The sequence below is a fragment of the Gadus chalcogrammus genome, chromosome 7, assembly GCF_026213295.1.
Source record: "Gadus chalcogrammus isolate NIFS_2021 chromosome 7, NIFS_Gcha_1.0, whole genome shotgun sequence".
Classification (NCBI taxonomy): Eukaryota; Metazoa; Chordata; class Actinopteri; order Gadiformes; family Gadidae; genus Gadus; species Gadus chalcogrammus.
Window position 1 is genome coordinate 19554357 of NC_079418.1, and position 15451 is coordinate 19569807.

At 46.6% G+C, this 15451-nt stretch overlaps 2 protein-coding genes across 2 annotated transcripts in view; both read left to right on the forward strand.

Annotated features, from left to right (window-relative positions):
- The first annotated feature begins 103 nt into the window (after window positions 1–103).
- Window positions 104–12981, forward strand: akap10 (A kinase (PRKA) anchor protein 10). The gene is made up of 15 exons (XM_056593595.1): window positions 104–381; window positions 2350–2397; window positions 2937–3134; window positions 5121–5663; window positions 5849–5947; window positions 6197–6281; window positions 6425–6548; window positions 6893–7029; window positions 7690–7834; window positions 8559–8723; window positions 9376–9485; window positions 10030–10112; window positions 10812–10864; window positions 11105–11197; window positions 11599–12981. The coding sequence occupies exons 1-15, from the start codon at window positions 360–362 to the stop codon at window positions 11602–11604; spliced, it is 1911 nt and encodes a 636-aa protein (XP_056449570.1). The 5' UTR covers window positions 104–359; the 3' UTR covers window positions 11605–12981.
- Window positions 12982–13522: 541 nt separating this feature from the next.
- LOC130385210 (LHFPL tetraspan subfamily member 7 protein) overlaps window positions 13523–15451 on the forward strand; it is a 64755-nt gene continuing 62826 nt past the window's right edge. Inside the window, exon 1 of the mRNA XM_056593598.1 lies at window positions 13523–14342. Within this exon, the coding sequence (XP_056449573.1) occupies window positions 14025–14342 (318 nt within the window). The 5' untranslated portion in view covers window positions 13523–14024. The remainder of the gene's footprint in view (window positions 14343–15451) is intronic.

Below are 15451 nucleotides of genomic sequence, written 5' to 3' on the forward strand. Positions count from 1 at the left end.
ATTGTTTGCTTTGCAAATATCCATTATGCAACATTTAAATATAGGCTATTTTTTACTTTTCACCTGAGTCAATAGATGTTTATTGAAAGTAAAGAAAGGCTGCCCTCTTCCGGGCAAGTGGACTGAATTAAGTTTCCCACAATGCTTCTGCCGCATCGGTCCGGAAGTGAGACGTTTATTGACAACATGGCGACTGAACTGGTTACCCACTGGAGAAAATCCTGATTTGACAGTCCATAATCCCCTGCAAACAAACTATTTGCTTTGCAAGTAAACAACAGGTGGATTTGAATGAAGGGACTCGCAAATTCACGGAATGGTGTCTCTGAGCTGAGGATACATAGAGTGGGAAAATCGTCATGTCGTTTTTCAAGAGGAAAGGTGAGGAAACGTTTGCAAGGGTGTAACGTTAACGTCAACGCTACATAGTTTGATCTCATAGCGTTTGATAGCCGGTCTCTATTAAATGTTACTGGACGACATCTCTTTGTGTTGAGATTGCCGCTCCAGACTTAATCGAGAATTCACGAGTTCAGCCCTCGGCTTTCAATATAGCTTTCTGCGATTGCGAGCGTCAGCGCTAAGCCAAGCTAGGTTCACAGTGGAGCGCCGGAGGATGCCCATCCGCCGATCACCACCCAGGGATAACGCCAAGGGTTTAACACGTAACCTCCACACACACAAACATTATTTGAGATATGAATCAATCGTATGAATATGTAAACGGGTCGGCTGCTTCCCTAAAAATCATAGAGTCGGCCAGCATGCAGATGAAGTCTTGTGCTAAATCATCTGTCAAAATGAGCTGCTGATATTCTGCTATGGTCTATGCAAGATGAACTGTATACATTGAATCAACGGTGACTCCCTAAATCCGCATGATCATTTTATTATGCGACGTGATTCGTTAAATCTCATTTGGGTGCTGTTGGCAGATAGTCACTGGAGGGTGTTTCTGAATACCAACACACAAGGAGGTGGCGGCGTTGCCTTTGCAGTCTGAGGTCCCAATTAACATAAGTAACAACATAATATACACTGATGTATATATGTGACGTTCATTTCCCAAAACCTTTTTCCGAAGCAGGGTACTACTGCATTGTAATATCATAATCCTTTGAATGTATAGTGCCAAGAGGTACTTGGTTCGGCTCCAAATGTCCACATCCTATTGGCACCCTCGAGCCAGAAGCGTGACCCATGTACGTGTGTCTGAATGCAGCGTGACTTCAAATTTTAACAATATGGGTCCGACTTCAGTGTACAAGCACCTTTGGCTAAACGTTTCGCCTGAAAATAGTTTGAAGCAAAGCATAAATGTACTTTAATGCAGATGACATACTGTTGGTGTGCAATGTGTGATAAAATCAGTTATCACAACACATTGTGATATTTGAATCGAAAGACATGATGTTTTAAGGTTTAAAAAATGTGGTTGTTTAGATCTATGTATAACTATTTTCTGTGTCAAGATGGGCAAAACAGTCACGAACGATTTTGGAAATACCGTTTATTGCTACTCCACAGTGGTCCTTAATCCAGCAGTTTGGGAGATAATTCCCCAAAACATGTTTTCTTTCAAATTTACAGCCATAATATTGTCATTATAATGCAAACATGCAATCATTTTTTTGAACTAAAAAAAAGCAACAACACACCTGTGGGATATTTAGATTATCAATCATCAAATTATCCCTGATGAACAGTAGGCCAGTATAAAAACATTAAGGTAACCTTTCTATCCTTTCTATCCTACACCGCAAGATACTTCCCACCCCCTTTCCATGTCCTCAATCGTCAGTTCAGATAAGGAAAGTTTTAAGGCCTGTACTGTTAATATTTTATTTGTATTTAGCTTCCGTTATCAGGGTCATTTTTTGGACAGGCGTCTTGAATGGGTCATTTATATCCATATTTATGTTATGTATCTTTTGTGATATAGAATTGTATCATTCTGTACTTTTTGAAATGGCTGGTCAATTGTTCAATATTACCATTTAGTCATTGTATTGTAGTATACAGTCGTGAAATGTAAAAGTGCTGGCTTATCAAAATACCTGGTTTTAACCTCTAAGCAGAATGAAAATAAAATATGTCCTTGGGTGATACCAAAAAACACATGAGGTTTGAAATGGCTGAGAGAAATAAGTATAAAATAGTATAGGCCAAAATCGAGTTGTGTTTATTGTGATACTCCATCTAACCTTTTACACCCTGAATTATTCTTACTACTAAACCATATGCTGCTCTGGGCCCAGTGATACCCAGCCCAGTCCACTCTATATAATAACAAAGTGTGTCCTGAAACATCTCTTATTACATCCCTGCTCTTTTTTTTGCCTCCTCCAGCCAAAAGCAAAGAACCTGAGAGACCAGCAGATGCTAAAGTCAATAGAGGTGGGTGCTGAATTACCGTTGTTGTCACAGAGTTACCGCGGTTCAAAGTGGCCGCTAAAAATATGTCTACTAAAACTTAAATTATGCTTAACCTCTTGATGCGATTGCGTCCTTGTTTGAAGAGGTTATATATTTAGTGCCTTCTTGAACGTAATTCAGTTTTAAGTAAAATATCAGTGTATTCATTTGGGAAATGAAGGGTTGCTTTCACTTGGCTGCTTTCCAGCTTTACACTTTTTTGTTTGTTTGTCTCCAGACCCAGGTTTGCACTAGTACAAGTACAAGAAAGACACAAACACTGGCAGGGCTGTCGTCCTGCGTCCCTCACACACACACACACACTGTGATTTCATTAAGTCAACCTTTCGCATTCCTCAAAAGACCCCTCCGTCTCACACAAATGACTTCTAAAGACACGCATTCAGGCTGCCCGTGACACTGTTAGGGTTAGGGTCTGCTTGTTGATTGAAATGTTCCACTTATCCTCCCATGCGGTGGCCTTACTACTCGTTCTCCTACCCCTCCGCCCCTATCCCCAGTCCCTGCTCCTCCAGCCAGCCCCCACTCTCCATCGCTAGGGGGCCTGAGGAACCAGCACGCCATCCAGGAGGCCGCAGGTCCCAGCCATGTGGCCATCAACGCCATCTCCGCCAACATGGACTCTTTCGCCCGCGGACGCACAGCCATCCTCAAGAAGCAGCCCAGCCACATGGAGGCGGCCCACTTTGGGGACCTCGGTATGTGGGGGGGGGGGGGGGGGGGGGGGGTCTTTAATTAAAACCTAGCCTAGGCAATGTAAATGGTCGACCGTATCTGATTGGTCACAGCCAAGTGCTTAAACTGACATAACAATGTTAAGGTTAGGCCCTGGTGCAAACAAGTACAAATCAGGGGACTGGAGAGTGTAGTGGAGGCTAGAGTGTTCGGATCCAGGCCGAGAGGTGCTGGGGTCGCACCCCCAATGTGCAGCCAAACCTGTAGGTGTCCTAGTGCTAGATGCCTACCCCTCTATCCGCAAGTAGCTGTATCGCAACTCACTGCAAATCGCTTTGGATAAATAGTAAATGAAGGGTCAGACCAATCAGTTTTCTGGATGGCTTAGTAAGCACAAGGCTCCACTGTGAGGGTGTGTTTAGGAGCCCAGATCAGGGGAGTGACATGTAAGAGCTGGTCCGCTCTAGTGTGTGTGTGTGTGTGTGTGTGTGTGTGTGTGTGTGTGTGTGTGTGTGTGTGTGTGTGTGTGTGTGTGTGTGTGTGTGTGTGTGTGTGTGTGTGTGTGTGTGTGTGTGTGTGTGTGTGTGTGTGTGTGTGTGTGTGTTCTTGTGTGTCTGTCAACACACAAGAACCAGGGCCACAGCTTTTTAGTGTGAGGTCTGGCCTTACTTACTGACTTGAACTAGCATCTCTGATGGGAGACCTTGCAGGGACCAGGGAAAGGGATAGAAGGAGGAGGAGTCCGTTTGTTGTGTTAGCCTAGCTACATCATGGGCTCTGCAGTGCTCACGCCACCACAGCCATGCTTGTCGCTGATGGCTCCTGTTGGTTAACACCGTTTTGTTGACCTGATGGAAACGGTTTTGCTGGGTTTACAGAGTGCTACATTTGACGCCATATGTACACAGTCCAAAGGTTGAAGAAGTGTACCGGCAATAAAGTATACAGACGGTAGACAACATTTGCGTCGGCTGTTGAAGATTATGTAAATAAGGAAGTGTGACCGTGTGCTACTGTGGCTAGTCTTGATCTCGTCCGGCTTAAGTTTGAGTGTGTGTGTGTTGCTGTGTGTTCCCTGAGTAAAACTGAAGAGTCCATCTATCAGAGCATTCTCTCTCAGTGTGATAAACTTCTCATCTAGAAATAAACCAAGAAGGAAGTGTCTTCTTTAAGTGTAGTACGGCAGCCATGTTTAAGTCTAGTACAACGTCCATCTTGGTAGATGTAATCGCTTTGTTACTAAGCCTCTCGAAAGAGAGCTACACTGTACACTGGATGGATGCCCTGAAGGTGAAATAGAGAGAGAGAGAGAGAGAGAGAGAGAGAGAGGCATTGTGGGGTTAGACACAATGGTGCTTTCATGCGTCACAGGGCTGGAGCAGCACACTATTAAGCAAACACCACAATAGCTCTGATGAAGCAGGGAGACTTTAACAAATAGATGAGGTGAGGCGGAGAGTTAAACAAGTAGCTGAGGTGAAGATGCTCCGGAGTTGCCTGGCGGGACACTGGGCCACAGCCCAGAATAGATGACGAGTAAAACAAACAGAAAAAAAACCGCCTCTCTCCCAGGCAGAGGCTTGCCTCTTTCATGACCTGCTTGGACTGTTTCCTTTTTTTTTTTTCTTCAGAGGTTCTGAAAACCGGTTGGGCAGGACGAAATGCAAGGTGTGGTCTAGTTGTAGAACTATGATGGAGAGGGACGTAAAAAAAAAAATCAATGCTACACCTCAAAAGAGTACTAGCTTAGAAACACTTTGAATGCATTTTAGTATCCAGATGTATTATTTTACTTTTTTTTTTTATTTAAAATATTTTTATCATATAATGTGGGCCTGAGATGTCCTTGGAGACTGTTACTGTGGTCAAGGGCTAATTAAAATACAACTGTGACCTGGCATCGACATTATGTTAAATATTTGAGGTACTTTTACATTAACTTTAACTCGTGTGTCTGTCTGTGTGTCTGTGTGTCTGTCCTGTGTGTGTGTGTCCGTGTGTCCTCACAGGACGCTCCAGCGTCAACTACATGTCCCAGGAGACGCGCTCGCGGCTGTCCAAGACGCTGGAGCAGATCGTGCGTGACGGCGTGGCCGTGCCCTACTACGTCCAGTTCCTCGAGGCGCGTGGCGCCGACCACCTGGCGCGCTTCTGGCTGGAGGCGGAGCGCTTCCGCTCCAGCAGCTGGTCCCGGGTGCGAGCCCACAGCCTGAACTCGGTCAAGCACAGCTCCCTGGCCGAGCCCGTCCCGTCCTCCCCCGAGGGGGGCGACATGGCGCCGGTGGCCCCGGGGACGCCCACCGCCACCGCCACCGCCGGGCTTGGTGTGTGGGACATCCCCCATGTCCTACACCGGGAGACCCTCGGCGGGGAGGGGGACGAGAGGCCCGGGACCCCCAGAACCCCTGGGACCCCCATGACCCCGGGGACCCCTGGGACCCCCGGTACCCCCGGTACCCCCGGCCGACTGACCCCCACGTCCAGGGCGGGCACGCCCCTCAAGCTGCCGTCGACCAGCGCCCTGAGAGACCTCTCGGACAACCTGATCAAGAGTGGGTGTCCTTCTCACCTACTGTCCCACTCTGAGGGTCTCGATGTTCAGGAGTCATTGTTCATTATACTGAAAAGAAACAGCCCGTAGACCTGACTCCTAACAAATTCTCTCCAATAAAATCCATGATTGATGGATGACGGAGGAGGACTGCAGGCTGATTGTCGGGTGTGGTCTGTGTTTCAGGTATAGAGAGCGACGCGGTCACCATCTTCACAAAGTACATCTCTCCAGACGCGGCCAGGCCCATCCCCATCACGGAGCAGATCAGAAACGACATCGTTGGTAAGGCAGCCATCTGCTGTTCGCAACCCTACTGTTTTTCTTAATGGGCCCCCTGGAAAGACATGTGCATTCAAATGCATGATGACTCATAAAGTCATAAAATATGTTAATCAGGAATATCAATGCCTACCGAGTACACCATTTTGATTTTGATTGTTTTGGTTTGACTCTTGCCTCTTTCCCCCCTTGATCAATCTCTCCCCCCTTGATCAATCTCTCCCCCCTCCCTCCCTCCCTCCCCCTGTGCAGCTAAGATATGTGGGGAGGATGGGCTGGTGGATCCAAACTGCTTCGTCATTGCACAGTCGGTCGTGTTTCTCCTCCTAGAACAACAGTGAGTGTCTGTTTACGTCTCCTCCAAAGTAAAAGCCCTCATGCCCCCCTTTCCCCTCGTTCATGTGACCTCTGCGTCGGCCCTCCGTCACTTCCGTCGTCTTCACCAGCCCACGTCTGTCTGCCGTGTGCTCCTCCCACCAGGCACTTTACTGAGTTCCTGCGGAGCCATCATTTCTGTAAATACCAGATCGAGGTGCTGACCAGCGGCTCTGTGTATCTGGCGGACATCTTGTTCAGCGAGTCGGCTCTCTTCTATTTCTCCGAGGTGAGTGGCTCCCGATTGCTCCCCCCCCCCCCACGTTGAAGGAGTGCAATTTGTTTTGGCAGCCTACCATCATATCAATCCAATCCATCGTTAGGGAGCCACTTATAGGGAAAGGCTGGTCCAAAACACAGTGTTCACCACAGAGCAGATAACATGGATATATTGATATATTGACTGAAAGTGCAACCATATATATGTTTAATAAAACCACTGATGAGTTTGTTGGCTCATGCCTTCCGCTTGGGGGAAGTGTTGAATCTATAATCATACACTCCTCATTAAGAGTCCCTGTCCTAGTTGATGTGATGTGTGATAACGGGGACTGTGTCTATTCTGGTGTCCAGTACATGGAGAAGGAGGATGCCGTGAACGTGCTTCAGTTCTGGCTGGCGGCCGACAACTTCCAGGACCAGCTGGCGGCCAAGAAGGGGCAGTATGACGGACAAGAGGCCCAGAACGACGCCATGATCCTTTATGACAAGTAGGCCATCCCCCCCCACTGCTCTGAATACACACTCAATGTCGGTCACTGCTGAGGTCTACGCCTGAGAACTCGACGGTGCCATCCCCATGTAGGACTATGGTAGCTACATTAGCCAACGTTGGCACTGAATGCATCGTTACTTGATGGATGATGATGATGAGGATAATTGCGTTCCGGGAAGTAAATCATTGTGTATTGTAGCGCTAATGGACTGAAAGTGCTTTGATTCAGTAAAATTACAAAAACTTCTTACAGCTTAAGAAACAAATATTTGATTGCTTTTTTCTGTCTAAATTATGAATCGAAATTGCTGCTTACATTTCATGTCATCGCGTAGAGCAAATGATTTGTGTTGCGACATACCAATGTGTATGCTAAATGACGTCTGCAGCTATTTGCCTAGTAAATAGATAGGCTCACACTTTACATGTAAGAGCCTAGGTCGCCTGAGCCTAAACAGTTCTGATGATGGTGTTCATGTATTGTTGATGATGTGCAGCAGATGGTTTGTCGCTATGTTGGACTTGAACTGCAACACAATTGCCCTGCAGCATCCCTTAAAGTTTGAACTTGAACTTGACCTAAATATTAAATAGCTCCGGTTGTCGCGGCCTCTGTGGCCATCGTCCTCACGTTGTTCCTGCGTGTCCCCTGCAGGTATTTCTCACTCCAGGCCACCAACCCTCTGGGCTTCGGGGACTCTGTGCGCATGGAGATAGAGTCCAACATCTGCAGGGAGGGAGGGCCCCTCCCCGACTGCTTCACCACTCCACTCAGACAGGCCTGGACCACCATGGAGACGGTCAGAACCTCCCGGAGCTACTGTACATGTCTTTTATCAATAGCTTACAGGGTTGCAACATGCCAGCCATGTAGGCAATACCCATTGTAGCGAACTGGGTTCTATTCAATTCACTGTCCTGTCACTTAAGGTGAAGGCTCGTAATGTGGAATCTAAAGTGATATAATTTAAAAATGAAAGCCCGTCAACATGAGTTTCTGGGCAATATGTTAGTAATATGGCAATATGGAGTTCATGTCATGTTTTTTCTTTTTGTATTGTCTTCTATGGGTGTGCCATGCGTTAGGTTTTGCATATTATAGTTTGATTATCTATCCCGATGATCTGATGTAAAACAGATCTGGAACAACGGGGTTATTTAGGGAATCTGGAGCACAACAAGTAGTTCTGCCTTCCAAGCGTGGTTTCTTTCCGACGAGGGGAACGTTGCCATTGCATTAGGGGCCGCTTGGTTCCATCCATTGGGCTTAAAAATAAAACCACTTTCCTTTGACTATTTTCCATGATTCCCCTCCGAGGCGGTTGTATTAAGAGCAACTGGAACATTCCACAGTCGCACCAAAAGAATAAGAAGAACAATCTCTGGGAAAGATTCATAAATATCAAATCATCTCTGTCGAAAGATAAATGTCAGGACAGATTCAACAGCGGCCCTTTTTGCGAGCTAACCCCGTCAACCTCGTAGGACCTCCGTGCTAACCCCCCCCCCCCCCCTCCCCCTCAGGTCTACATGCCTGGCTTCCTGTCCAGCAACCTTTACTACAAATACCTGAGCGACCTCATCAACTCGGTGCGGGCCGACGAGTTCGTGAACACCAGCACTCCGGCGGGTCAGGGGGCCGCCTCGGACGGGGACCGAGGGACCTCCAGCGAGGGCTCCCAAGCTCAGGTAACCCCCCCCCTTCCCACTCCACCTCCACCATCACCTGCCCCCCATACGGGGCAGGGCAGCGTAGATCCTGGTGCTCTTGGGGGCACAGCACCCTGTTTCACTCTCTGGTGACATTTAGCAACAGGCGGCTAGCTCACCTGAGGTTAAATGTTAACCCTAATGGGCTTGGACAGAGGGGTCAGAGGTCGTTCTGAGTAACTGGGGAGGTTCTTCTGAACTCGGGAGCTGCTTCTTCTTCTGATACCAAGGAGGCCTAGTGTTCTGCTCATGTTATAGGAGATGTACCATATACCTGTAGAGATCAATGTTAACTTCAGTGATAACATGTATTCAGTTTACATTGTATTATTTATTTATTCAGTCTGTCTTTTCATTATAGGGAACCATTTTTAACCATTAGGTTTTGAATATTCTTCCTAATGAGCAGAGTACAAAAACAAAAATAAATGCAAAAAAATAAATAATTATTCCCTATGTGTTAGTTATGTTAGTACAGGGTTTACCCTCACCTGTACTAACACACAGCACATAGAAAATATAAACTCTTTGAAGAGTTTCATCCGAAGTGTTACTCCTGCACGAAGCCTACTACATTCGCAGAGAAGTTGAATTGTCCAACCTATCCTCATCCTCGTCTTCTTCCTCGCAGCTCGGTACCAGAAAAGCAGCGGTGAGGATCCTGAAGAACTTTGACGAGGCCATCACCGTGGACGCCTCCAGCCTGGACCCGGAGGTGCTGTACCAGCGGCCCTACGCTGGGTGAGTCACACTGGCCTGCACACACCGCTCCCTGCTCCGGCCACGCCCGCTTCACCACCGGCCTCCCTGTGAGCTGGTCATCAGGCACCCTATAGTCACATCATCTATCGAAGAATCGCCTGTTTAAGTATCAAACACAATGAGTTGCATTTTATTTGTTGTTTGGCTTGTTTGGGTTCACTTTTAAACCGCTTTTGCACGCTTGGATACAGTGCTGAAGGATTAAAACAAATTCCTCCCTCTCCCTCTTTCTGTTTCTGTTTCTCTCTCTCCGCTCTACCGCCTCTCTTTGTCTCCGCTATACTTTCTCTCTTTGTCTCTTTCTCTCTGTGTCTCTATCTCTCTATACTCTCTTCTCTCCATCTCTCTCTCTCTCTCCTCCTAAACTATTTTCTCCTCTCTCTATCTCTCTCTGTCTACGCTCTACCTCCCCCTCCCCCTCTCTCTATCTCCCTGTCTACGCTTAACCTTCTTTCTACTCTGTCTCTACTCTCTGTCTACTATCTCTCTCTGTACGCTTTACCCTCTCTCCCTGTCTCTTTAGGAAGATGACGTTTGGGAAAGTCAACGAGCTGGGGCAGTTTATCAGGGAGGCTGAGCCAGAGCCAGACGTGAAGAAATCCAAAGGCACGACACACACTCACTTCATTCTCTCAACGACACACACACACACACACACACTTTATTCTACGACCAACACACACACACACACACACACACACACACACACACACACACACACACACACACACACACACACACACACACACACACACACACACACACACACACACACACACACACACACACACACACACGCACTATATTCTCTGACCAACACATACTCACTATATTCTCTGCCCAACACAATCACACACTCACTTTATTCTATGACCAACCCACACTCAATTTAATCTCTGACTGACTCACACTCACTTTATGTGAGTGTACCGGCCGCCTCGTCTTCACCCTCCCTCTACACGTCACCTGCTTCTCTTAAGTGCTGGGTCGGGATACAAGGTGGCAATGTGGGAGGATTCCCTGCTTTTCCACGTGAAGAAAACCCATTAGAACGGGCTAGACTTCTGAGGGGTGTGTCTGAGCCATTGTGTGTGTGTTTTCTTCCTGTCTGGATTAAATGACCAACGCCGTAACCCTCTCTTCTCTATTACGCCCAGTCCAGAGAGTGGAGCATTAACTTGTCACAGCTGAGCGTGACCGGTATTAACTTGTCACGGCAGGACCAGTTCTCCCTGGTTCTGATTACACTATAATCCTCCCTCTCCCTCTCCCTCTCCCCCCCCCCCCCCCCCCCCCCACCAACAGGCTCCATGTTTTCTCTAGCTATGAAAAAGTGGGTCCAGGGCAACTCTGATGAGGTATGAACTGACTGCGATTATTTTTCTTTCTTTTTGCTTGCTTTATCTTTTCTCTGTTGTCCTCTTTATTTGGTTCTTTCTGTCTCTTTCTCTGTGTCGGTCTGTCAGTCTAGGTCTCTGTCTTTCTTTGTTATTGATTTATCTTTTATCTTCTTTGGAAGGCATTCCACAGAAATCACTGCTTCATGCCAGGTCATAAAGCCGAGGTTTTCTGTTGCGTGTTTTTTTCGTATCGTTCAGGCCCAGGAGGAGATGGCCTGGAAAATTGCCAAGATGATCGTCAACGACGTCATCCATCAGTCCAACCATGACAGCCCCGGCAAGTCCACGAAGGTCAGTGTCCACCCGATATGACCCCCCTGACACACATACATCAGCCTAATAAAGCACCAGCGTGATTATGACCAAAATCACGATTGTCATTGGGCAAATAGAATCACTGTTATTCATTTCAAAAGTAATCAATATAGTCTTGCCTTATTTTCAATTCAATTGATATTCCATAGAGTCTATTCTATAAAGACAAACAATAACATAAAGCAATTGCTTGAAGGATAAGTTTCTAATTGGACATTTCTTTTCTTTATTATTATAAAAAAAATACATAAATATATTAATTGAAACCTTTCACCGTTTGCTGATTGCAAAGGCCTAAATCGCGGTTTCGATTTAAAACATGTGATTAATCGTGCAGGCCTCGATAACCGCCCTTTTTGCTTTCCTTCGCTCTGCAGTTATGACCCCGCTGGGGACCCCCAAAGGCCCTGCTCCCCCCGGTGGAGGCCCCCGGCACCACGCTGACCCGGTGCCCGCCTCCGTGCTGCCTGCCGGGCTCTCCACCCCCTGCGAACCCACGGCATTACTCCGGAGGAAAGAACAAGGCTTTTACCTTTTTAGCAGGCTCGAGTCAGCCGACCCCCTGGTACGCTTGTGGTCCCCCTATGTGCCTATCACAGGCAGGCGTGGTGTGAATGTGTGCGTGTAACGTGCGCGTGTGTGAGTGTGAGTGTGGGGGGGAAGTGGTCAGCCGTCGCGCCCTCGCGGACAAAGAACCGAAAAAAGACTTGAAGTATTCCGCTGCTGTACACTACCGGCCCTCGACGGTGCAGCGGCGCTGGACCCGACCCGACCGGGCCATAGCGGGGCCACAGATCTTGCCCGAGTGGCGACGTCTTAAGACTTTTCCAAAACATTCTCGCTCCTGGGTCGACGAGAGCCGACGAGTGTCTCGGCTAAAGGTTACGTCCATGCTGTCGCGGCAACGACCAATCTCAATCCCGGGACGTCTGGAAGAGACGATAAGAAGGAACAAAAAAAAATAACCGGAGACCTCTCCAGCGACTCACTCCGTTTCTTTCCCCCAGAATCCCAAGCTTTTAATCATTTCCAAGATTTTAGACCGCGCCCCTTGATCAGAGGAGTCCGTTGAAAGTAAATCACTGCTATGGCGGAGTGTGTAGAGATGTGTACAGATTAGGGCAGGTGCTACAACGCATTCCCTCAAACTTCCCGCCTGGGGATACTGCTAGGGGGTCGACGCAAGCCGTCTGGCCCGCACCCAGAGCTCCCTCCTTGTACTTGTACTGTATAGAATTAACCAGAGATGTTGAACAGTATACAACCCAACGTTTTCCCTTTCCTGGTTGCAGGGTTAATGGGGAGGGGGGTTCGTCAAACACCTGTAGCACACCTCTTGCAAACATTGTCGATACTTTACAGAGTGTCTCGAAGTGAAATGACTCCCGTATGAACTGATACTCCACATGCTACGACCTAAACGCTCTCTATATGTGTGTAGAATTCTGGTTTATCTTCTATATTACCGTTAGTTCATTCGTTTTTTTTCAGTTTCTGTTCTGTTGGTTTTTTAATGGTGATTGTCGTCTTTTTGTATCATTGCATTCTCTGCGAAGATTTTTTTTGATGAAGACTGTTCTACTGGAAAGTGCACACATAGTGAATATAGCAATTTGTATTTTATTTTCAGCCTTACCCAGATGTGGAAATGAACCAGAAAAGACTTTTGGTACTATGTACCACTAAAGTTTTCTGCTATGTATGTGTACCTAATCTATAATATATTTAAGATGTGTTTGATTTAAATACATATATTATGAAATGTATGACATTTTGTCGTTATTTGTCTCTCCATCCCCTCCGACATGAATGCAATATTTTACTATAGGCCAACACTTTCCCTAAAAAAAGTCAACATTCAAAATGTTTAGGATGCAATGCACCCGTTTGCACAGAGGGGGGCAGTATTGACCACCATTGAGGAGTGCATCGCCCATGTGTGATTTTACGTGCGACTTGAAAACCCCGTTGATCTATTGTTGCCTAACCAAAACAAGGGAAGTTTCACTTTTAAAAGATTATATATTGGGCAATAGGCATTACGTAACGCTTTTATTACTTTTAATGCGCTCGTCCAGAGGCGATAACACAGCTTGTTACGTTATAAGAAACCCATTTTATTTCTAAGTGAATCAAGGTCAGGAAAATCCTATTTTATTTTTGCCTACTTATTTATTGATTTATTTATATAATTTCCTTTAAACGCGTGGACTGGGGATGATAAAACGTGCTACCAACTCAACCACTGATGCGAGACTACGCCCACCAACACCAGCACAACCACCACCACCACCACGCACATCAGCCAACAACACCAGTAGTAGTTTGCATTCTGGCAGAAAGGGCGAGCAGTCGTACGTTGATGGCTTGGTACAACGCTGCATTTACGCAGAGAGAGTTGCAACCTTGACGAGTTCCAGCCGCATCACCAAGTTGGTGTTTGTCTTAGTTTCTCTCCTCCGCGGTAGTCTTTATATTTGCGGTGCACAACACCGATAAGGGCGACGGGATGACAGTTGCGCACCGGAGTCTGGGGTGTGACGACTCTCTTTTGTGTGTTGTGCCAGCCTTCTGACACAAGTAGTTTCTGGACAGTAGGCTTTTTATAAATAAACCTAACTGCCTAGGTTTTAGACTGTTTTGATGGTGTTTTTTTGGTTTTTTTAATCTCAAGACCCCCGATGATCTGGACACTGGGCTCCATCCAGACAGAACCAATTTGTTGATCGCAGCCCACTTTGCGGATGTAGGATCGGTGAGAGGACTGTGTCTACGTTGATCTAAACTGAGCGTTGCAGCTCAAATGCATTCGCTGCTGGACCGGGAGAAGAAAGCACCCAGGTTCGGGATCGATCTGTCGCCGGGCTTCTTGCCCCTGCACGCCGCCAGGATGTTCAGCTGTGTGGGGTGCTTCTGGGTGCTGCTCTCCTCCGCTTTGGTCGCCGTGTGTAGTTTCAGTTTCATATCCCCTGCTTGGATTGTCAAGGAGCATCTGAAAAACAAGGACTCCGTGAGTTTCGGGCTACTTTGGCACTGCTCGGAGTCCATTGACCGTATGTACAGGTGCTACACGTTTGGAGGACTGGGTCGATTTGCGGAGATCCCTTCAAGCTCTTGGCAGGTACAGACCCATGCCCCCCCCCCCCCTCACACACACTCCTGCTGGTGTATGCTATGCCCTTTGAGTAATAGTTTGCAAAAAATAGATAGTTTATTATGGCCATTGCCAATCCTTTCCTTTTTTGTGTTATAAATGACCTGTTGGATTAACGAAGTTGATTTAATCAAATTTGACATTTGGTGATGTATTACCCATATATTTAATGTGTTGAATCATGTTTCACAATAACACCCAAGCATAATTTGCTCAAAAGGGCAATCAATGCTTCAGAATTGACAACTGCCTTCTAGAATATGTGTGTGTGTGTGTGTGTGTGTGTGTGTGTGTGTGTGTGTGTGTGTGTGTGTGTGTGTGTGTGTGTGTGTGTGTGTGTGTGTGTGTGTGTGTGTGTGTGTGTGTGTGTGTGTGTGTGTGAGACAAAGTGTGTGTAAGGGAGAAAGTCAAAATTCATGAAATGTGAATTTCCCTGGATGGATCCTGTGAGGGTGAATAGAAAGGAGTTCCTCATAAATACCCACATGAAGGCTGATTAGAAAGAGACTTCCAGAGTGGGTGATTATTACATATGGGACGTCGGGTTCCTCTTCATAATAGTTATGACATCCTGCGGGCACTTAAAAAAAACACCTCTGTGGACCATATATATTTCCTCCATTGCCATGACTTATGTATGAAAGAAAATTTGCACTTTAAAGGGAGATATTAATAAGTGGATTCTAGCGTGGGGAGCACTATGTGGATGCATACAATATTTATATTCATTTCACCTTCATTATCGTAAATGAAATGACGACCTTACAGAAATAGAAGTACAGTAGACCGGTAATGATACACAGGGAGTCTCCATGCACTTTCGAGAGGACATTTAATGTTGATTCTGCTCTATTGTGTCCCTGAGTGCTTCTGCTACACACTAGTTACACTTGTTTGCCAGTAATGAGAAAGTCAATAACCCAACATTCAGTTCAGTCACATGCTGTCACTTACTCTAGAGACCATTAGCTAATCAAAGAGAGAGAGACAGACAGAGACAGACAGAGACAGAGAGACAGACAGAGAGACAAACCTCTTTGTCCAGGACCAGCCAGCATGAGCTCGAACACCTACAA